Genomic DNA, 22,615 nt, shown 5'->3' with positions numbered 1-22,615 from the left:
GCAAAACCGCCGGGGGGGGGGGCTCATTCATTCATTCATTAAAAAACTTGGGTGTTAAGGTAAGCCTTTCTGAACATAGAAGAACTTCCTTCAGAGATTAAACTGCCAGGGGTCATCTGGCTTGTACAAACGAAGTTTCTTCTTCGCTCTGAACTCGGAGAAATAAAGACGAGAGGCGAGGCCTGGCAGGTAGCGAGCCGGGAGGCGGGACCCGTCCTTCCTTGCAGGGGGGGAGGCAAAGCACCTGCCGGAATGCGCCTTAGGGCGCAGCTGGAGGAAATGGGAAAGCGCTCCAGCAACAGGTGCCGGGGGAGATCAAGCCGAGGGAGGAAGGGAGTTGCTTGCATCGGCTCGCTCCTTTCCAGATAATACTAACAATAACAATAAAAATCGTAAAAGGCGAGGCTTCCCTTCTCAAGCGGGAAAGCAAGGCCAACACCTCCCTGAGTTAGGAGTAGAGGGTGAGGTTTGTTTGCGCAGAGGGATCCGGCCGGTGGGCGGAGGAGGCGGCGCCATGGCCTGGAGCTGGCGATGGCAACACCTAGGGCTCTTTCTCGGCCTCAGCTGGCTCCCGACAGGTGAGTCGTGGGGGGCGGCGAAGGGAAGCTGGAAGGGGGAAAGGAGCTGCCTCCCGATCTCCGTGATCTTTCGTCTTTGCCTTGCTGGCAGCGACTGGTTTTAGTAGGCGATTGTCTCCTAAAGTTCCCTCCCGCCCGATTCCTTCCTGCTCCTTCGCTTGTTTACAGTACTTTCCTCAAAGGCAGGTCTCCGGGCTAATCAGGCATGTTTTAAGTCTCTCCATATTGTTTTATCTTCTTGGTCCCAGGGAGGAGAAGTTGTAAAATTGCCCAGTATGTGTGTGTGTGTGTCCCCTTTTAAAATCGTATTTGCTGTAGTTATAAACTTACATACACACAGAGTGGATACATAGGTAAAGAACTTTTGTCCTCCACAAAAATACAAGTAAGAAAGGGTAGAAATCTATGTACTAGCTAGCATTTGGTGTCAACAGTTTAGCCACAATTCTATTTACTGTACATATGTGTAAGCATGTGAAACGTTCACTGGTTTATCTCCCCATTGCCCTCCTAGATATTAGGTGCAGCATACTTTAAATAAGATCTTGATTATTATCAATAGGACTGTAGCTCGGCTGCTTTGGAGGAAAATGCATGTACAGTGCAATGTGTAATGGCAATGAATTAGACTAGATGGAAGTATGCCTTATTGGTTTCAGTAAGGTTTACTTCCTGGTAAGTATAATTAGAACTGCAATCTAAATATATTTCTCGTCTCTATAATTCGAATGTAAATTATATTTTTAAACAAGTGTCTTCACATTCTGTCCTGTATTAACAGTTCTCACTTGAACACACAAAATAGAAGTTACAGCTATGCAACCAAAGATAGGTTGAGCCCGGTACTAGTTTAATTTATTCCCGAGTAAATACATTTAGGATTGCAGTAATGTCACAGCCACAAAAATAACCAGTATGTGCACTTCTTAAGCCCCTGGCCATTCATTATTGTAAAGGCACTTCATTCCAACTAGGTGCTGTCAAGTGTGTTTGAGTAATTCTATCTAACACAGTGTTTATATTATGTTATCTCAAATACTGTTGATATCTTTGGTATTGTTAATGCCTTGAATACTTTTCTGGTATTATCGTGTATACCTATGATAGGGAAAACACAGGAGTCTGGCTAACCTAATGTGTATTTAAAAGCTGTTTAATAGTATTAAATAGTATAGCGATAGTATTATATTAAATTGTATTTGGCTATAATTGAGATATATTTTTTTAAGATTTAACAACAAGCCTTTCTCTCTTTTCCGCTTATTTCCTTCTTGGTTATGTTTTGTCTAATGCTGTATATTGTTTTCTTGATAACCTATTCTACATTTCATAGACAGTTAGCTGTCCCAAAAACATTTATGTTGATAGTGTGGAATTAGTAGTATATGTCATCATCATCATCATCATCATCACTTTTTATTTGTATACCGTCTTTCTATCTTACAATACTCAAGGCGGTTTACAAGCTGAAGAAACAAAAAATGTACAGTCTAATTCAATACAAAAATGTGATAAAACAAAACTTTAAAATAAACAACCTACATCAAAAAGTAACATTCAACAATTAGAATCGTACAAAATAATATCAACATATGAAAGTTAAACAGAAATCCACTCTCAACAGTTACAATAAATAATTTCTAAACTATAATCAATAAAACAATGGCAAGCCACAGTACATAAAATAATACAATACAAATTGAGAAGCAGAGATTAGAGGGTGGGGCAAGGCAGGTGGAAGGAGGCCTTGCCTGACAAAGTCTCTCCCCTCACAGTTCTTCCCCCAGGCACAGCTCCCTCATGAGTTTTTGTGGCAAAACCTATGCACAAGCCTGCAACCTCCGCATGAGTCAGAAAAAAATATTTGTACTCTGTTAAATTCAAAGTGCTAGAGAAGTCTCAACCCTGATTTATCTATTACAATGGAATCATGTGTGTCAACTCACAAGTAAGAGCCATTAAATTCAATGAGTCTTGCTCCCAGTGATAGGATTTCAGCCCGACATATGAGTTGGGGCAGGATATTTTACACATATTTGGACTTCCGGGTTGGCGCGATCTGGAAATGGCGGATTCCCTCCGAGTTCCGGAGGGAATCGGCTCAGCGGTGGATGGGTCTTTGCCGTGCCGGCGACACGGGGACCCTTAAAAACCGCAGGCGCGGAAGCCTGCGGACTGAAGACTCGGCGGGTGCCTTAAGCGCCCCCCCTGATTCGCGAAGAGCCTTTTTAAAGGCTACGGAGGGGATACGGGGGACGGCGCGGCACTGAGAGTCGATCGCTACCGCCGCTGAGCGAAGCCGCGAGCCATAACTGGAGAGCGCTGACTTCCTTCCTTGAAATTTGGACTGAAAAAAAAGAACCCGTGAGTAATCTGGAACTGAACTTTAAAAATTTTACCTTCTGAATTTGAGACGACCGGGGGGTGTGCTAAAAGGAAGTCCCCCCCCCCTTGTAGACGATCCAGAGCAACGATATAGGAGCTAAGCTGGAGTGCCTACCCTGTAAAGGGTGCGTTTTAAAAAGACAGTAACTTCCAAGATTTGGAAAGGCAAATTTGAGCAGGAGAGTGGAGTGTTGGAAGAGACTTTGTTTTGTTGTAAACAACCCTCCCTCCCGGGCCCGGGAGCGACCTGCTTTGGAGCCTGTTTAGAGGAGCAGAATTTGACAGCTGTCAAAGCTGTCAAATGGACTGTTAACAGTGGGAAAATTGCTATTTAAGATCTCTCCGGATTAAAAGGAGTTACAATTGAATCAAAATTGTTGGAAACAAAGAAACAATAACAGGACAGAGGATTGTTGGAGAAAAGAACATTAAGTAACCAGATTCCCTCTAGGGGGAACTCTGTGGAATTACAATGGCTGTGGGTGGAAAGATACTGAGAGAAATCGAAAGGATGTTTTCACTGGTGGGAACCTTACAGGAGCAGACTACAGCTATGAGTAAACAACTGATGACCTTGAATTCTGAAACAAGTAGTTCTGCTGAATGTAATGAGGACTTGAGAGAGAAAGAACCCACAGCTGAATTCGAAATAATAAACAAAGAAGAGGAGAAGACAAAACAAGAAAGAGAACAAGTTAAGTGGGAAAATACTAACCAGAAGCCGACATTTGGAGAACACAAGCAAGGAGACTATTGGATTAAATCCATTTTAAGCCTACGAAAGATACAGAAGACGAAAGTGGAGGCCCCGGGAGTTTATGGAATTCAGGAACTTGAAATAAAGAAGTACAATTGGGGCCTCCACATAGACTTTGACTTTGATTATCATCAAGACTCAGGCCTTGTGGAAATTCTTCAGCAGTTGTTTCTAAATATGGGAAGAGACTATGGACTGATTGGATTGATTGTGAAGGAACTCTTTCGAGACTCGATGACCGACAAAAAGGACTACCAACAAAACCGGCGGAGAGGGACTGAAAGAGATTTGAGAGCCTCGGACGTGCGGAACCCAGGCTAAAAAATGTTATTTTGGACATGTCTTGGGAAAGGACGCAAACCGGGGATGGGAGGGAGGGAAGCATTTAAATTCAAACAACACTCAAGACCAGGGGGTTTAGTCAATAAGAAAATTATTCAAGAAAAAATGAGAAATCGAGGGAAGAGAATTGGGGTCCAACTTAGGGAAAATTTATTTTTGTTTTCCTTTATAAAAGGATTAATATTAAGATGGAAAAGGAAATGCCAACTTGCTGACATAAATTTGGGAATAGGGAGGCAAGGGTGGGGGTGGGGGGAAGTCAAGGACTAGGGTTAGAAAATAAGATGTTAGGAAATTGTACATGTTTGTCGTCTTTTATGTTTGTTTTGGTGTTCTGTGTTTTGTTTTTGTCTATATAAAATGTGAAAACCCAATAAAAATTAAAAAAAGGATATTTTACACATATTTGATACACATATTAGCACAGTTGCTTGTGACATATTTTATACACCTCCGCGAACCACTGCTCTGCATTTAGGGAAAAGGCCTTTTTGGAACACTGAAGACTGGAGTCAGGGGTGTGTATTTAATAGTATGTTTTAATTATTGTAACCCACCCTGGGACCTTAGAGTGAAGATTGGAGGAGGAAATTAATAGTAAAGCTCTGTTTTGCAAGGGCTAGCGTACAGGCCCCCAAACTAGCATGTTTTCAAAAATATACAGGTGCACATCATGTGTAACCTAGGGATATAGCCCAGGTAGTAGAATGCCCTTGCAAGATACAATGGTACCTCAGTTTTCAAACATTGATGAACAACTCGGTTTTCAAACACCTTAAATCCGGAAGTAAATGCTTCAGTTTTTGAACACGCCTCGGAAGTCGAACATGCCACGAGGCTTCCGCTGAGTGCAAGATCCTAAGGCCTAGCTGTTGGCTATTGAGTTTTTGGTTTTCACACGTTTCAGAACTTGAACTGTCTTCCAGAATGGATTATGTTCGAAAACCAAGGTACCACTGTACTTAGAAGCAAGCAATAGATACAAGGCCAGAGCTCTTCCAGAAAATGAGTTCTTGAAAAAGTTGAACAAAAAGTAGTGAGGGCTGTTCGAAAGAAGAAGAGAGATTGGGGATTGTTAGTACCAGGGTAAAATCCAAAAAGGTGGTAGAAAAGGGAAAGTTTTCTTTGACATGGCAAACTGTACTGAGTGGACATGATGGAAATGGCATGTGAAAAAGGCATAAGAGGTGCAAGAAGGACACAGGGCTGTAGCTCAGTGGTAGAATGTCACCTTGGCATTCCAAAGATCCCAGGTTCAAACCTTGGCTTCTCCGGATAGGGCTGGGAGAGACTCCTGCCTGAAACCCATGGGAAACCCCAGGAGAAAAGGCTTGCTTAGTTTAGGGTGCGTAAAACATCTAATGCATTGGTAGGCAAGCTAAGGCCCGGGGGCCAGATCTGGCCTAATCGCCTTCTTAATCCGGCCCACAGACTGTCCGGGAATCAGTGTGTTTTTACATGAGTAGAATATGTCCTTTTATTTAAAATGCATCTCTGGGTTATTTGTGGGGCGTAGGAATTCATTCATCCCCCTCCCCCCCCCAAAAAATATAGTCCGCCTCCCCCCACAAGGTCTGAGGGACAGTGGACCGGCCCCCTGCTGAAAAAGTTTGCTGACCCCTGATCAAATGGATTAGCAAACAAAGACTCACAAAAGGGTGTGCTGGTTTGGGTCGGGTCTTTGAATGGATTGTTTCCAGGTGAACAAAAGAAATGTGACCACCATTTCCTGCTTGGCGAAAGGAAAATGAGTTTCAGAGTAGAGTTGTAGCGCAGACTGAAGAGTTCTTTGTTAATTGTTTAATAGTATACTTCTCGTGGAGACTCTGGAGGCTTGCGTACGCTTCTGCTTGTCAAGTGCCCAGAAAGCACGAGTCCAAGCAGTTTTCTGTTTGCCCTGCTGCTTTCCTAGGGAAAACCCCACTGCTTAGCACTGAAACACAGCTATCTGCAGAAAACCAAATTGACCTTCACTCCAATTCAGCAGTAAAGAGCACGTTTTCCTAGGTGAAAGCGGGATTCTGGATTAGCCCTCACTCTCAGGGTTTTCAATAGCCAATGGATTAGCCCTCACTCTCAGGGTTTTCAATAGCCAATGGATTGGCGATGTAACATTTCTTTGATTGAAATCACCCCATTATATGAGGGATCCTGGTGCTCCCTTTTAGTTTCACTGGAGGGTGTTGGTGGGAACTTTCGTGTACATTTTGTCCTAATTTGCTAGATCTTTTCAGATTACTCTCCCAGGCAAAATTGAGACTTTTAAGGCACAGCGCTCATATAGTCACATCAAGTGTGACTGAAGCAATCAGTTTCCTGTAGGTTGGATATGGATCTTCTCTGTTATAGCAGGGAGTATAAAGTTCCAAACATAGAATTCCCACAGACTTGGCCAACCTGAAGAACTCACATTCCCCATTTGTGAAACTATTACGCCTCCCCTACCCTTATTGTGAGAGAATACAAGGCCTGCCCTCATCCCAACTTCTAAGACATCCTGAATAAAGCTGTCGTTTACACAGCTTCTTCCCTATGACATTTCTTCATCTATCTTACACTTGCTCCTGCTGCTGGTAAATTCAAAAGATTATGGCACTGCTGTCTTCCAAAGCCCTATCAGATCCAGAACTAGGAAGAAGTCCTGTGGGTACAGACCAGACGCAAACTGTAGAATATGTCTGCATAGTCACACAAGTAATGAACTAGTCCTTTGAAAAACTTTATGTAACTTGATTTTTGATTTATTTATTTTTTACTAAATCTCTGTATACTTAGTTTGCTGTCTGCATTGGTAGATTCCCCACCCCCGGGGCATAGGGGTGCTTTTCATGTGCTTACTGATAGCTGTTGTTCGTGTTCTTCATTGCAGGTTGCTTCTCCATCCTGGTGACTGTGCCAGTTGCTGAGCGATACACAACTTTATTTGCTTCTGTGACCCTCAGGTGTGACTACAGTACCTCTGCCCCACTGCAGGATGTGCTAGTTACCTGGCGCTATAAGTCCTTTTGCAAGGATCCCATCCTTGACTACTACAGTGTTGGTGAGTGCCACTGATTCTTGCGGCCACCACCAAGGATTGCTCTCCACACACATGAGAAGAGGCAGGAAGGAGGGAGCCCCAGGGAAGACAGCTGTTTGACTTGTTCTCCAGAGTCAAATAATGGGGAAGCTGATCTCTTCAGTCTCTGAACCAAAATGGATGGAGTGATAGATAGAAGATGCTGCTTTAGGAAATGACTGCTTGTGCTTTCACTTTTAAGACACTGTGTTATCTTTGGAATGTTTGAAACCCTAGAGCATGAGTAGGCAAACTAAGGCCTGGGGGCCGGATCCGGCCCAATCACCTTCTAAATCTGGCCTGCAGACAGTCCGAGAATCAGCATGTTTTTACATGAGTAGAATGTGTCCTTTTATTTAAAATGCATCTCTGAGTTATTTGTAGGGCATAGGAATTCATTCATTTTTTTTCTTTCAAAATATAGTCCGCCCCCCCCCCCCACAAGGTCTGAGGTACAGTGGACCAGTCCCCTGCTAAAAAAGTTTGCTGAACCCTGCCCTAGAGGGCTCTGTGATTTTAGGAAAGGGAGCCTTTCACTTTCAGTCATGCTCTCCTTTGGCTCTAGCACTTTCAATTCAAAAGGAAAAATCTGAAGTTTAAGACTAATTTCTCCTCTAATACTGAGCTCAACCAGAGAGTGCCGACAAATTCAGGAAGAGGATTATTGAGACTTGTGTTGCACTGCATTTGGCCTGTAGTCTGACATGGATAAACCCCAGCCCACCTTCTAAGATGGGGGCAGGGAGGGACTGTCTTTAACCTCACACCCTATTTTCAGAGGCACCCTAGAGCCAATCTGGAACTTGTTGCGATATTGGAGAAGGGATTATATCTCACATTGAATGAGGAGCAAAGGTCCCTACAGTCAAAAATGCTGGCAGGCTATCAAGGCTAGTCAAAAGCTGTGAGCCTTTTACCCATCTTCCTTCAGTCTGGATAGGCTTAGTGAGATGCTCAGAGTTCTTGCAATCTGAACCATGAATTATAGCTTTCACTATTGTAAAATTAGATTAAAAGTATTGGGTTTCCAAAGCATTGTTTTAGTTATCTGTATGGTCTAATGTCCACCAATTTTTTCTTCCCTCTTTATGCCAAATCATGATAGCTTACCCTTGATTCAGACTGTGAATGATGGGCTTGCCAACTTTTTCAAATATATCCCAAAGTCTCACCCCACATTGTTTCCCCATATGCCCAGCAAAGTTTTCAGTTCATATAGCATCAGAGCTTGCTGTCTCCGGAAGTTAATTGACTCTTTGATAATTTCTCCTCTCTACCCCCATAATTTTTTCCTGTTGTTACCACTTATAAAGGGACAGGTAATAAACATAGTGTGACCTCTCCTCCCTGGAATTTTAAGGAGCGCTATTATGAATTCAATACTTTGGATTTAAATAAACTGGCATTCATTTTGTAATCCATCCCCTTTGTTTCTTGCAGCCTATCAAGCAGGCCTAGCTATTGGCCAGGACCCTTCCAATGACTGCAATGACAACCAGCGAGAAATACGCATTGTGGCTCAGAGAAGAGGGCAAAATGAACCTGTGCTTGGTGTTGATTACAGACAGCGGAGGATAACCATTCAGAACAGTAAGACCAGTTGAGCAGGGACTGGGAAACTGTGGCCTGTAGAGAGGTCTCATTAGTGCTCAGGAAACACAGCCTTAAGCAGCACAAAGTAATTGTATCTTATGGAGGTATAAATGACCCGGAATGTAGTTTCAGCTCTCCAAAAGTCTGTTTGCACAATAATTTTTGCAATTCAGGAATGTGCTGTCCATGGTATGAGAAGAATATCACCCAGTTGCCTACTTTCGCCATGCTGTGTTTTTTCTTCATAGAAGCAGATCTCCTGATCAATGAAGTGATGTGGTGGGACCATGGAGTCTACTACTGTAATGTTGAAGCTCCAGGAGATACAAGCGGTGACTCAGACATAGAGGTCAAGCTCATTGTTCTCAGTACGTAGCGCTGTTCTATTTTTTAAATTTTATTTTAGGGTGACCTCCTCTGCATTTTTTTTCTTACCATTTATGAAGTTTTAGAGAACAAAGCATGGAGAAAAATGAGCCATGCTCTGATCCTAATGATGTTTACTTCCAGGGTTATCACTTATTTCAATCCACATATTAAAAGGGGAGAAGAAGACACCAGCAATTCCTGATCTTGTACAAACACAAGAGCCGTATCTCTTGCCTCTGGCCCTTCCGAGCACTGGCATTCAGTTCTCAAAAGGCTGCCCTCAAAAGGCTACCGCGAGATAGGAGGACATTATTTCTGTATGCAACCACTCCAGCAAGGATCCTACTTGCAAAAATCTGGAAAGGAAATTACAGTGGATGCTCGGGTTGCGAACGTGATCCGTGCGGGATGCATGTTTGTAACCCGTGTCTGCGCACGCGGGGGTTGCGATTCGGTGCTTCTGCACATGCGCAAAGCACGATTTAGCACTTCTGTGCATGCACAACCACCGAAACTCTGTGTGAATGCCATGTCTGTTTTGGATGAGCTATCTTGTGAGGGAAGATTGCGGAAAGCTTCCTTTTTGGTGCAGGAAGCTCATCGTACAGGCATCTAGTAACAAGAAAATCAAGGTGATGGGGGATGATAATAGATTTGAATGTCCTCTTTCCCCCACCAGACTGGCTGACTGTCGTCCTTATTGTCCTTGGTGGCCTCCTCCTCCTCATGCTGATAGGGGTGTGCTGGTGCCAGTGTTGCCCTCAGCATTGCTGCTGCCATGTGCGCTGTGCCTGCTGCCCAACTCGCTGCTGCTGCAATGAGAAAGGTAAATCAGGAAGCAGGCTGTCTGCCCCTTGCATTTGTTCCCAGGGAAACAATAACAACAGAAGGTAAAGGGATCCCTGACCATTAGGTCTAGTCATGACCGACTCTGGGGTTGCAGTGCTCATCTCGCTTTATTGGCCGAGGGAGCCAGTGTTTGTCCGCAGACAGCTTCCGGGTCATGTGGCCAGCAGGACTAAGCCGCTTCTGGTGAACCAGAGCAGCGCACGGAAACGCCGTTTACCTTCCCGCTGGAGCGGTACCTATTTATCTACTTGCACTTTGACATGCTTTCGAACTGCTAGGTGGGCAGGAGCAGGGACTGAGCTCACCCCGTCGCAGGGATTCGAACCACCGACCTTCTGATCGGCAAGTCCTAGGCTCTGTGGTTTAACCCACAGCGCCACCCACGACAAAACAGGTGTATTAAATCCAAAGTTGTTTTCGTACATGCTTTAACAACAAGCAAGCCACTTGGACGTCCTCTGTGGGATTTGGGGTGGTCGTGGAGGGGAAATACTGCTTAGTTGGAAACCTGACTCTGCATGTTATCCAAAATGTACACAAATAGGAGGGCCTTCGTAGTTTCCTCCAAGTAGTTCACGGTCATGTTTTATCCTCACACCAAGCCTGTGAAGTAGATTAGAATAAGAGACCATGATTAGCCTAAGATCACCCAGTGAGCTTCATGGCTGCGTCAGGTTTTGAACCCTCGTCTCCCAGGCCCCTGATATGAAATTCTAACCACTATGCCCCATCTCCATCCCTTTCTGTCATTTGCATTTACTCTTCCAGCAATGTATAAATGCTCTCTTCATGGAACATGCCAAAGTAGACTATAATTTTATGTTAAGGGCATTGTGTAGGTAGGACAGAGTTTGCTAAACTTTTGGGGCCCATGGACACATTTGTGAACCGGAGAAACAGTCATGAACACCTTGTGTATTTATTAAATTTATTTCCCACCTTTCAGCAGCACAACATGCACACTTAAATATAATGCAAACTACTCTATTGGATACAATTGAATGCTCCTTTCGAGCCTAATTTCAGTGGGGGCGGGGGGCGAGGGGAGTCTGTGTATTGTTTCATGTCACCCCAATCTTGGAGCGGTGCACGATTCCAGGGGTTCAAGGCATTCTAAATCAAGCAAGGAGAAACCTCCCTGGCACTAATTTTGGTTTCCAATATTGCTATTCTATAAAATGGAGAGAGAGAGAGCATGATCTCCAGAATGCTTGAGTGCACCTGTATAACATCTATTGCTTTTTCTGTCCTCTAGTGCTGGAACGACATCAGTTTATGAAACAGGCTCAACAACTTTTCCCGTGGATGACACACCACTCCCAGTCATCTTCATATCAACTAAATCCATTGCTACAGAGAGGTAGGGCTGCGTCTACAAGTCCCAAGGGAGTGAATATATTACAGCAGTTTAATGACTTGGATGCTTGTGGTTTGGCTTGATGATGATGCTTCTCTCAGAGGTGAAAGAGCATCAGAGGCTACCAACCCAGCTGCTCAGAGGTGGTGAGGGTCAGGGCTGATTTCATTTGTTACACTGGCAAGTGGAAGCATGTAATCTGGTATCCGTAAAGACTTGGCATCTTGTTTCCCATAGTGACAAACCAGTTGTTTTGGAGAAAGCCCAACAAATGTTTCTGGGAAATCCACAACCAAGGGGTGAAGAAGAGAAACCTCTCCCGTTGTTTTGGGGGGTGTTTCTTTTTTCGTCCATCTGCAAACCTTGAAGTTTCCCAGGCCTACCAGTTCCTCTCTTTTGTACACGAATGGAGCAGCCCTGGGCTCCATGAGGATCCACACTCACAGAATTAGATTTCTATTTGCATTTAAGAAAGATTGCCCCTCTGTGGATTTCTTTTTGTAATCCACTTTTAAAGCCATCTAAGCTATTCGCCATAATTACATCTTGTAGCATAGTGAACTCCATAGATTAATTATGCCCTGTGTGGTGATGTACTTTATCTGTCTTGGATCTACTGTCATCCAATTTCATTGGGTGACACACACACACACACACACACACACACACACACACACCGAGAGAGAGAGAGAGAGAGAGAGAGAGAGAGAGCACTTTTCTACCATAGGCAAAATTTAGAAACTGAGTTGCTTTTGTTTTCTAAACTAAAATGCTCCAAACAATTACTGTTATTTATTAAATTTATATACAGCCCTTCACCCGAATATCACAATGTAGCCTTTTCTCCTAAGGAAGGTCCTCTACTTGTTGATTCCTTTGCCTCCCATTTTTCTGCACTTTTTGAAGCTGTCTTTTTAGCAAAGGGGTGATCAAGGCAGGTACTTGCCAATGAGGTCACGCCCACTGTATATGCATTTGGAGCAGACGAAGTTTAAACAAATTGATCTGCTGCTACTACATTTAGTTTGAGTCTCTGTCTTAATGCTAAATTGGAAGCCTTTACTTCTGGGCTAGCAAAATCTGCCGCCCCCCCCAAGATGCTGTTGTCCTCTAGCTCCCATCAGCCCAAGCCAGCATGGCCATTGGTTAGGGATGATGGAAACTGTGGTCAAGCAACATCTCGGAGGGACACAATTTCCCAGTCCCTCTTGACCTAGCTTTCTCTCATGGCAGGTGTCTTTCTTCCCTCTACCCTCCTTCTGTTACCTAGATATGTCTCTGCAGAGCAGTCAGCCACGGATGCCTCCACTTACCCAGTTGCCCTCCAACAAGCTCTTGGAGCAGCTTGAGTCGGAGGTCAGGAACCTTGGCGTTTCCCAGCCCATGATACCTCCGCACCGCGTTGAGAGCAGTCGTCACCCTAGCATCCTCTCCTCTCTGGGCTCAGAGATTGTGGAACGCAGAGTGATCCAACTGCCTCCCATCATTGAGCGCATCCCATCCTCCCGCAGAACTAGTGGTTCGTCACGACCACGGCGGTCGACATATGCCTCGCGCCCCCGGAGCCAGGCGAGTGACGACGAGAGGGAGAGGAGGAGGAGGCGCTTGTCTTTGGATGAAGATGACGATTCCTACTCCAGTTACGACCAGGAACTCCGGAACAGACCTAGAGACCGCATAGTCGAGAGGCAGAGGGCTGACAGCCATTATGACAGGTCTCGGAGTTCTAGGCCAGACTTATCTCCCATTTTGCATGGTAGGAACAGTTCTGATTCGTATCCTGAGGAGGATAGAAGGGAGCGTTCCGCACGGCATCCCTCTGACAGAAGGTATTCAGGGCAGCGGGCTTATCGATCTCTCAGTCAGAGGAGCAGGGACTCTTATCGCCAGGGCCGCCGCCGCCATCGCAGCTGTTCTCCACCATCCCGCCGGGAGTCGTGGAGTTCATCTGATGAGTACGAGCGCTTCCAAGGGAACAGCAGGCGGCATCGCCAGCGCCGCTCTCCAGACTGGCCAGAGAAACCCCCTAGTTACCGCTCGGTAGAAATCATCCCAGCCAAAGGCGACAAAGCCAGAAGCCTTGCGGAGCAGCAGTCGGTAAACTAAGTGTGACAAATATTATCTTTCATAATCTCATGGGTTTGTAGCTTTGCTCCCTGCTACAGGCTACTCTCTGGCAGAGGCTGAAGACAGGAACCATACACAAAGGGATGCCTTCTAAGGAACCATACACACAGGGCTGCTTTCTAAAACTCGTGCCCCTGTTCAAAGACACGTGAATAGGCTCAAGAGAAGCATGGTCAAGCTCATGGCTATTTCTGAGCGAGGCGAACCAGGCCCTGCTTGCCTCTAGCCTACAAACGCTGCTTCTTTCCTTGCCCCGACATGGGCTCAACAAGTTACCAGGACTGGGGCATGGCAGTGAATAAGGAAGGGAGATAGTGGGGAGGTGCTCTGGGGTGGGGGCAGGGAAGCCATCAGGCTGAGAACAGAAGGTGACACATCTTTTAAGGCACTGGGGTGCTTTTTCCAGCTATTGGGTATGTGGGAGCATCCATTCTAGCCCAAGAGCAAATAATGAAACAAAGCACTCCAGCCAAGAAGCTTCAGATTCTCTTCTTGGCCAGCATGGTGTTGCTATTCTGGTCTGGAGCATGGTTTGAGTTCTGGTTTCTGGTTTGAGTTCCATGCCCCCACCGGGGGGTTGGGGTTGGGCTTGCTGGCTTTTTATTATTTTTCCAACCTGGCTGCCACTTCTGCATTGCCTTCTTCTTCTGCTGCCCCAACCCTCCCTGGTAAGTTGCTGAGCCCTTGCAAAGAAGAGAAGCAACAGCTCTAAGTAAGACACACCCAAGCATTTACATGGAAGCACAGTTGTTGTTTTTGCAAGTGCTCACTTGGAGCACGTGCAAAAATTGAGCCCCCTTTTAAGGCAAACACTAGGAAAGCCTTTCATATCTTTAGAAAGGAAGCTCTCAGTGTTGTTTGTCTGCAGCATGCTAGTGAATCAAACATTGATATGGCCCGGCCCAGTTGATGAGAGTCAAAACTGCATGTGACTTGTCTCATGCAGTTCTCCTCCTAAGAGAAAGGTAGTGGTAGTTGCGGCTTTCACAAGTAGCAAGCAAGTGGGCAGGGGTAGGTGAAAATCTGGATTAGAAAACTGTAACATTAGGGTCAGACCTGGTTCAGATACCTTTGCACTGCTGGTCTGATCCGAGTCAAGGGCTCCACATTAGCGTTATCAACTGAACCTTTTGTGCATTTCAAATTATACATGCAGGCAGTCCAAAGGTTTAAAGCCCCCACCTCCCACTCTAAGACCCTGATCTGGATCAAGCCCCCACAACAACTTATTTGTAAAAAAAATAAACCGTGCACACTCCAAAATCAAGCAAAATACCTTGCACACAGAGGTGGAGCTGTGAGACTAATATCATGTGCAGCTTGGCCTTAAAGCACCCAGCTGCAGTGGCACTTCGTTTCCCAGCTGAAGGAGGAGAAGACACCTGCCGTGAGACAAGAGGGGCGGGAATGGTATATTCCAGCTTGATTCACCAATATGTGATAGTCATTAATATCCAAAGTTGCATTGCTGTGAACCACCCTTCTGTATTGCATCCATCTTCAACCAGAGGGAGCCTCGTGAGTGCTATCGGCCCCAAATAGCTTGTACAAAGGTTCAGAATTTTGGAGCTAATTACCAGTAACAACATCCATCGTTCAGATGAGCATCATTCAGATCAAGCAGCCTCAAATGAGACTGTGGTTGGGTTAGCCCAGTAGGGAAAGTATTGCTGTTTAAAAGCCTGGGAGGGAGGGTGAGAGGGTGAGAATGAATTAGAATCATAGAATCATAGAGTTGGAAGAGACCACAAGGGCCATCGAGTCCAACCCCCTGCCAAGCAGGAAACACCATCAGAGCACTCCTGACATATGGTTGTCAAGCCTCTGCTTAAAGACCTCCAAAGAAGGAGACTCCACCACACTCCTTGGCAGCAAATTCCACTGTCGAACAGCTCTTTATCAGTGACCTGTTGCGCTGTCCCCCATTATGGCTGCTTACCAGCTGTTTACTAGCTTTCTTTTTCTCTTCTAGGAAAAAGGCAGTTCTCGCAGCGGAAGAAGCGTCGTCATTTAGTCTTTTCTTCCTGCTATTGTAAAAAAAAAGTCTGCAAATCAAAACAATCATTAGCTGTTCAGTGTAGCAGCCAACGAGAGGAATCTGTTTCATCTCAACCACCTTCAGCCTGGATTTCCTCATCTTGGACACTTTGATTTCCAATGCAGTGGTTCATGAAAAAGCATCGTTTTGCTGATAAAGCAAGAATGAGATGGAACTGCTTTTCAACAACATCTAGTTCCCAACATCCCTGCTCTAGGGTTTGCTAGACGGTTGGCTTTTAAAAACACACTTTGTACAGGAATAATTTGTACAAGATTAATTGCTTCATTTTTGTACAAATCTTGCAACTGCATACCCAATACACCTAAGGTTAATACATGTTGAAATTAACTGATTGCCAGTTGCCTGACTCAGAGCCTGACGAAAGTAGCCTTGGATTGCATCAGACTTTGCAATTTGATATTTACATGAGCCGGTTACTGAATGAACTGTACAAGACAGCTCAGTTGCTGAGCATTGTGAGCAAACAGAAATTAACCAAGATAAACATTCTGAGGATTTGGTATTGTAATTCAGGTGACTCACAACTTACGTGCATTTAACTTAAGCACATTCAGCTTTACACGGTTGGCAATTAATAATAATAATAATAACAATAACAACAACAAAAAGGGGGGCGGGTGTCCAGGAAAAAAGACTTTGGCAATCCCACCTGGAATTGAACCCAACGCGTTTTGGCAATATGTGATTTTAGCTTTACACGCTATCCCTGGAACATAACCCCCGTGTAAGTTGATCACCAGACCTGTACATTGATCACCAGACCTAAGGCCTGGTTTATAGATGCACTTTCATCACTTGATGGCCAACAGATGAACAGACTCACATTGACTTGTGTTCAAGGAGACTTGTGTGAGCCATGAGACATTTTTGATGGCACAAGGCAGCCCTGCCAAGTTCTTAGGATTTTCTTGTCCTGCTGCAGGCCCCCATTCCCCCATCTCACAGCATGCTAAACTAGCAACCTTCCACCCTCTCTGGAGTGGCTTAGGGAGGGAGACGTAGAGGGGGAGACAAGAGAGCTCCATTGTACCAGTGGCATCCCACTATTTCTCCTCTGGATCCATCCCATTGAGTTTGACTTAAGGAAAAATGAAAGTTCTGTTCTAGAGCCAGACTGCAGTGTTGGACCTAATACCATGGAGACCCAGGTTCAAATTTCTACTTGGCCCCAACACCTAAACCACCTTTGGCCACTCACTTCCTCTCAGACTAACCCTTCTCACAGAGACAGATGGGGTATTATAAAGTATGCTGCTCTGAGCTCTTTAGACGAAAGATGGGATACTAAAATACATGTGGTATCATTCAACAACACAGGTTATATGACATGAGGAACAGGCTCAAATCAAAGTAGATAAATGTGATGTTTTATTAAAAAAGACTTCCTAAGGAACCCTTCTTTGTAGAAGCTTCCTCTTTTCAGATGATGTATAGCAGAATGAAAGGTGCCTATAGCAGATATTTGCAGATACCAGATCGCACCCAAATGGAGACTGAAGGTTATCCATTGCGTAATCATTTGATTTTTTTAATCACAGGCAATAAATGTGCACCCAGATAACTGGTGTGCCACGAAGTGTAAAAAGTACCTAACAAAAATGTTTGTTCTGTTTATCATTTAACTTCTGTAAAGTGCATTTACCTGTTTTCTGAAATGTAATTGCATCTTCTACACTGTACTAAATGTGAAATAGATTGTTAGAGACTATCAATTATATGTAGATTTAACAAGAGAAAACCTAGTCAGTGATTGGTGCAATGTCTGTATTTTCATTTCCTTTCCTGTTTTTAAAAATATATCCTGGTGGGGGGTTTTTTTGGGGGGGTTGGAGTTGGGGGATTATTACACAATAGTTTTTTCTTTCTTTTTTATCACTTGAGCCAGTGATATGTCACCTCATGATATGTCTGGGCTTCTAGGAAGAAGGAACCAGAAGTCCACAAGGCCCAGTGCTAGCACCTGGCAACTTGAAGCAGTTGTTGGGACCCCAGTGGCTGACAGGCCTCCCCCATGCCTGCTATTTGCGTCTCTGAGCCACCATTTCAATTTTTATATTTTTAAGAAACAAAATTTGAATTCCATTTAAAAGCTTGGGTGTTACTGATTTTTAAATGTCAAATAACAGCAAAAACTACAAAAACAAATAACAACCAAAAGGAATACAGGGTATTGACAAAAGAAATAAAAAATCAGTTAAAGTGTTTTACAGCAAATATAAATTCATAGGGGCTGCCCCGCTTTTCACTGCACTTGCCATCCTCACATACCCCTTTGCCAACCGCCCTTCCCTCACACCTGATCAACCCTTTCCCTTTACATTTTACCCATCCCCTCACCTATTCCCCACAACTTGACCTAGCTCCTTCCCCACTTGCTTTTAAGCCCCACTTGCTTTTAAAGGAGGGGGAAGTAGCATGCTGCAAAATGTATTTGGAGGGCTCCGTCAGGCCCCCAAACTTGGAGTTTACAACCCCTAGAGTAAAGGGTTAACTAAAAAGGTTTACCATGTGATTCATCAGATTGTTTTCCTTGGGACCCCACACTTCCAAACCTATCTATTGCAAAAGAGCAGATGTGGAGCAAGCAGAGACCTATGACTCATTAAATGCATCTATATGAGACCAGTGAGTCTGCTTTGCTTTCAGAGGTGACATCAGCCGCTGCCAGTAAGAAAGGTAAGTGAAAAAAAGACCTATCGGTGTGTATAATGCAGATCAGTTAGGGGAGATATTGAACATGATACATTTCAAGAAATTTGAATGTGGAGTGCGGCATCTTGTACTGTTTTTTATTCAACAATATGTCTTGGGTGGGCTGTGGGGATATTCTCCAGTACAGGGGAACCTCAGTTTTTGAACGTGTCCGCTGCCGAATGTTTCGGAAGCCAAACGCTGAAAATCCGGAAGTGAATGCTTGTGTTTTCAAACACGCCTTGGAAGTCAGACGGCTTCGGAGGTGCGTTTCTCAATTTTCACCATAGACTTTGCCGCAAGCCGTTTGATCCTCAGTTTTCAAACGTTTCGGCAGTCGAACGGTCTTCTGGAACCGATTACTTTCAGAAACCGAGGTTCCACTGTATTTGTTACAACCTTTGTGCTAGTACAGTACATACAGTAAGTATATACTTGTTGGCCACTGATTTGCGATTTTGTTAGGCAGGTGATTTTATTACTGATTTCAGGCTGTTTGTCACCATATTTTTTTATTTTTTAAAAAATGATGGTATAGAAAAATAATAACATAAATAATAAGAACTTGCACAAACAGATCCTGTGAACGTCTGCCGCAGAAGGGAAAAAGCAAATAGAAATTTGTAGCTGATTTCAGCAGTGCTATGTGTATTTGGTTATTGGTCTCTATTCAAGTGTGGCAGTAGTGTCGCATTTTCCTTACAAAATACTGACAGAGTGCTTTCTTTGCAGCACTCTGTACAACTGTAGCATCAGAGTCTTCTGAAACAGTGACCTGGATCATGCTTCAGTATAAAGCTTGGGCTGTCACTCTGATCCTTCTCCTTGCAAATACCCTTACTGGTAAGATCTAAAGTGCTTTGATCTGGCTTCAGATATGCTTTGCTTGCTGAATATAGGTTCCTGCTATCACCATACCCGGTTATACTGTTGAACTAAACAGGAGTCAAAAAGTCATTGGGAAAGGGGGGGGGGATAATCTAGAGTTCTTAGTGTATTTTACAGGTCAAAGTCAAATAATTGCAACTCCAAATACTCCACTGTCCTTAGACATTGGAGAGAGTATTTATTATTAAATCTGTCAAATGATTAATTACTTTAAAAATGTAGTTATTCATCCAGTAGGCTGATTCATTTAGGTACTGAAAGGGCCATGTTGCATTTCTTTTCATCAGATATTGTGCATTAGATGAATGCTGTATCTTGCCATCCTATACAAGATGAAACCCTAGTTCCAGGGTTTTGCTTATGTGGAGGTTTTCTCATAGACTGACAGACACGCCCAGTTGATTGGGGCAACTGGTTTGAGTACAATCTTTAACTCACAGCTAATAAATTAAAGCTCATGGCTTTAAATTTTCACCCCCACCCTTTTTCTCAGAAACAAATTCTGCATAATAGCAGATTCAGAAATGTCGTAGTACAAGGGATCTATCATTCCTCCTGCCTATACTATTTACAGATCTTGACAATGCTGTGTAAACATGTCTGTGTACACACACACACACACACACACACACACACACACACACACAAAATATGTGTGCCTTGCTTCTGAAGTTCTTAGGCAATACCTGTATCCAGCTGGACACTAAATTACAGAAGAGAATTTAAATTCATTTTCCCCTCCCCTCCCCTCCCCTCTCTAGAAGTTGATGCTAAAGCCATCTCAAAGAGGCATGTCCGTAATGATTGGATGGTCATACCTGACGCAATTGCATTTTATGTGTTTGATGCTGTGAACAAAGTGTCTCCTAAAACTGCTGAGTCCTTGTATGGTGCTTTCCAGAATCCAATCATTCTTGAGACAAGGTATGTATGGTGATGATGACACATTTTTGTCATTGGTGGTGGTGGTTCAATTGTGGAGGTTCAAGCTACAGGAACAAGATTATAGAAATAAACCAGCTTTACAGAGAAAATATGTACTTGGGATATATGTCTCCGCCACTAAAGTGTGGACAACGTGTGTTTGTACTGGACTGGTTTACAAAAAATGCTATATGTGTGAACTTTTCTCTTTCAGCATTGCACTGCTTTTGGCTAAGAGTATTGGCAAACTCCAGTGGGTGGTATAATTGGTAGCATATTGGCAGAGATGGGATTCACCCGCTGTGTGTTTTGCCCAACCTGGGAGGCCAGGTACAACCTAGAACCTGCAAAGCACTTGAAAGTAGGGATGGGGGACAAATTCAATTCATTTTAAATTTAAAGCCAAACCTATCAAATCCACACTTTCCAGAACAGTGCAGTATGCAAACCTTCAAAATTCCCCTTTTGCCATTCTCCAACCAACCAGTGCCTACAAAAATGCATATCTCAGGGGAAAGTGTGCATAAGAATGAAGGTATTAGTGAAAATAACATATAAAAAATGTGTTATATTAGGAGAAATTGCTTCCAAAAATGTGTGCATTAGTCAAAACTACACATAAAAAATGTATGTGTTGGGCTAAATTTTCACTAAATTGCCGGTGAATTTTCATTAGTTATTTTTTAAAAAATTGCTGCAGAAATGCTGGAGAAATGAATTTAAGATTGGAAAAATGAGAAGTTGAGACAACTGCAGTTAGCAGGTCCTTCCATCCATACCAGAATGGGTTTCATATGAATGCCTGCTACCTTCTCCCACCCCCCACCCCATCTTAAGGCTGCTACCAGATGCAGACAAGGATGGCTCAAACAAGAGTCTCCTCCCTTGCATTTTTTTCCAGCCTGGTGAAGAGTTATAGTGAACATAAAAGCTTATTGTGGCATTCTGGTTGGCTTAATAAAGGATAAGAGCTGTAGAATTTCCTGGGAGCTCTGAAGAACATGGATGGCCCTCTATAAACCGAATGAGGGAGCAATATATTTTGGGAGGGTTCAGGTTGTGAAGCTTCCACCCATGTCCAGCCTATATATGTGTGAGCCATAAGCCCTGCATCGCAAAAATGCCACAAGCCTCCAGTGTCTTCCTCCCAAAGGAAACAGATTTAGGGTACGCGGTGAATCCCTGGAGTTCTCAACACTCAGAAAAACAGGGAAAGCATAAAAATACTGTGTATGAAATGTTGTCTAGCATCTCATCATTACAGGTTTCTATTTCCTTGCAGGAACTTCTTGATAAAGACAACAACTGAAATCAATCGAGCATTTCAACAACTGCTGGAGAATATACATGGTTTACAGACAAAGGAAGAAGCAGAACCAGCACAGCACTAGGACCTAAACGAATCTGTGGAGTGGCCTCTTCCTTGTATTCATCAGTGGATCATAATGTGCAGAGGGTTATCTTGGTATAGTTTTTTTAATTATTATTATTTCATTTTATAATGTATATAAAACAGACAACAATTATAACAACCGACAAAAAATTAAAGATGAAAAACAAAACTATAAAATAGGCATATGGAATGAATAATTGGACATGAGTTAAATTAACAAAGTCCAAGTAAAGACTATCAAATTTACCAGATCATTAAGTTCAGTTTCAGATTTGCCAGGCTTGTGATGAAGGTTATCTTGAAAACGATGGCTCCACTGTATATGTCATAAAGGAATGCCAAATCATATAAAAAGTTTCTGGAGGTTCTAGCACTCATTGAAATCTCCAATTATGCTTGATTTTCTCCTTTATAGCTATATTCTAGAGTGAATGGTACCAAGCGTCTAGTGTAAGATTTTGGGCTGTTTTCCACTGAATTGCAATTATTGTTTGTGCTGCCAAGATCTTATATAAGACCAGTTCTTTTGGCGATATATTTACACTGGTATCATCAAAAAATATTCAGTCACATGATTTCCAGTGCCTCACAAAGCATCACAAGTCATGTCCAAGGCTTTGTGGGGACTTGGAGGTGGAGTCTGAGGTCTCACAGGGCCTTGGACATGACTTCCGTGGTTCCTAGGCACCGCTGCAGAGCTCACAAGGTGTTGTCATGGCTCAATGTGAGGTCAGTATGTCACATTATGTTGTAGACCGCTAGGCACCCATAATCTGGGACCCAAGTTGGCACCCTGGATCCAACAGAAGTCAAGCATGGCTCTCTCTCTCTTCCCAGCCTGCTTCCAACTTCTAACTTTTAGCTCACATAACCCAACTCTCACTCCTAGCCTTTGTCTTTCTAAATACCAGCAAGTTGGGGGAGAGGGTCCCACCCTTTTGTCATCTTGCATAGAGCCACTTCCTTTGTTACCTTAATGACCCATACTTCAACAATTACCTCATCAGGAAGTTAGCCTGGCTTTTCCAGGAATTGAAATTGGATCCAGGAATTTGAAAGGTGCTCAAGCATACAGCCTATGTCTCCTAAACTCAGAACAGTACAATTTAGAAACAAATTCATTTCCCTCTCTACCTGTTGTGTTTAATAAATTGTATTAAGGGTCTCAGAGCTTGTGTTTTTACATGTTCTTTTATAATAAAACTATAAATTTGATGGAAATAAATCCAGTTTGTGTTAAGA

At 43.6% G+C, this 22,615-nt stretch overlaps 2 protein-coding genes across 3 annotated transcripts; both read left to right on the top strand.

The window, feature by feature from the left end:
* The first annotated feature begins 168 nt into the window (after window positions 1-168).
* ILDR1 (immunoglobulin like domain containing receptor 1) lies at window positions 169-17,215 on the top strand. Of its 2 annotated transcripts, XR_014219357.1 has the most exons (9): window positions 169-578; window positions 6,932-7,102; window positions 8,561-8,710; window positions 8,962-9,081; window positions 9,762-9,908; window positions 11,187-11,291; window positions 12,559-13,385; window positions 15,388-16,040; window positions 16,087-17,215. XR_014219357.1 is itself a non-coding variant. In XM_082221225.1 (8 exons), exons 1-8 carry the CDS (start codon window positions 515-517, stop codon window positions 15,427-15,429), a joined length of 1,626 nt encoding a protein of 541 aa, XP_082077351.1. In that variant the 5' UTR covers window positions 169-514; the 3' UTR covers window positions 15,430-17,215. The 2 variants fall into 2 exon arrangements, 1 of the variants encoding a protein (XP_082077351.1); XM_082221225.1 differs by having other exon boundaries at window positions 15,388-17,215.
* Window positions 17,216-17,962: 747 nt separating this feature from the next.
* Window positions 17,963-22,615, top strand: LOC309531630 (apovitellenin-1-like). Its single transcript, XM_082221230.1, has 4 exons — window positions 17,963-18,153; window positions 18,901-19,011; window positions 19,818-19,980; window positions 21,263-22,615. The coding sequence occupies exons 1-4, from the start codon at window positions 18,084-18,086 to the stop codon at window positions 21,369-21,371; spliced, it is 453 nt and encodes a 150-aa protein (XP_082077356.1). The 5' UTR covers window positions 17,963-18,083; the 3' UTR covers window positions 21,372-22,615.

The sequence above is a fragment of the Podarcis vaucheri genome, assembly GCF_965113315.1.
Source record: "Podarcis vaucheri genome assembly, chromosome: 4".
Lineage (NCBI taxonomy): Eukaryota > Metazoa > Chordata > Lepidosauria > Squamata > Lacertidae > Podarcis > Podarcis vaucheri.
The sequence above is the reverse complement of the archived record's forward strand: the minus strand, read 5'-3'. Positions and strand labels throughout refer to the sequence as shown.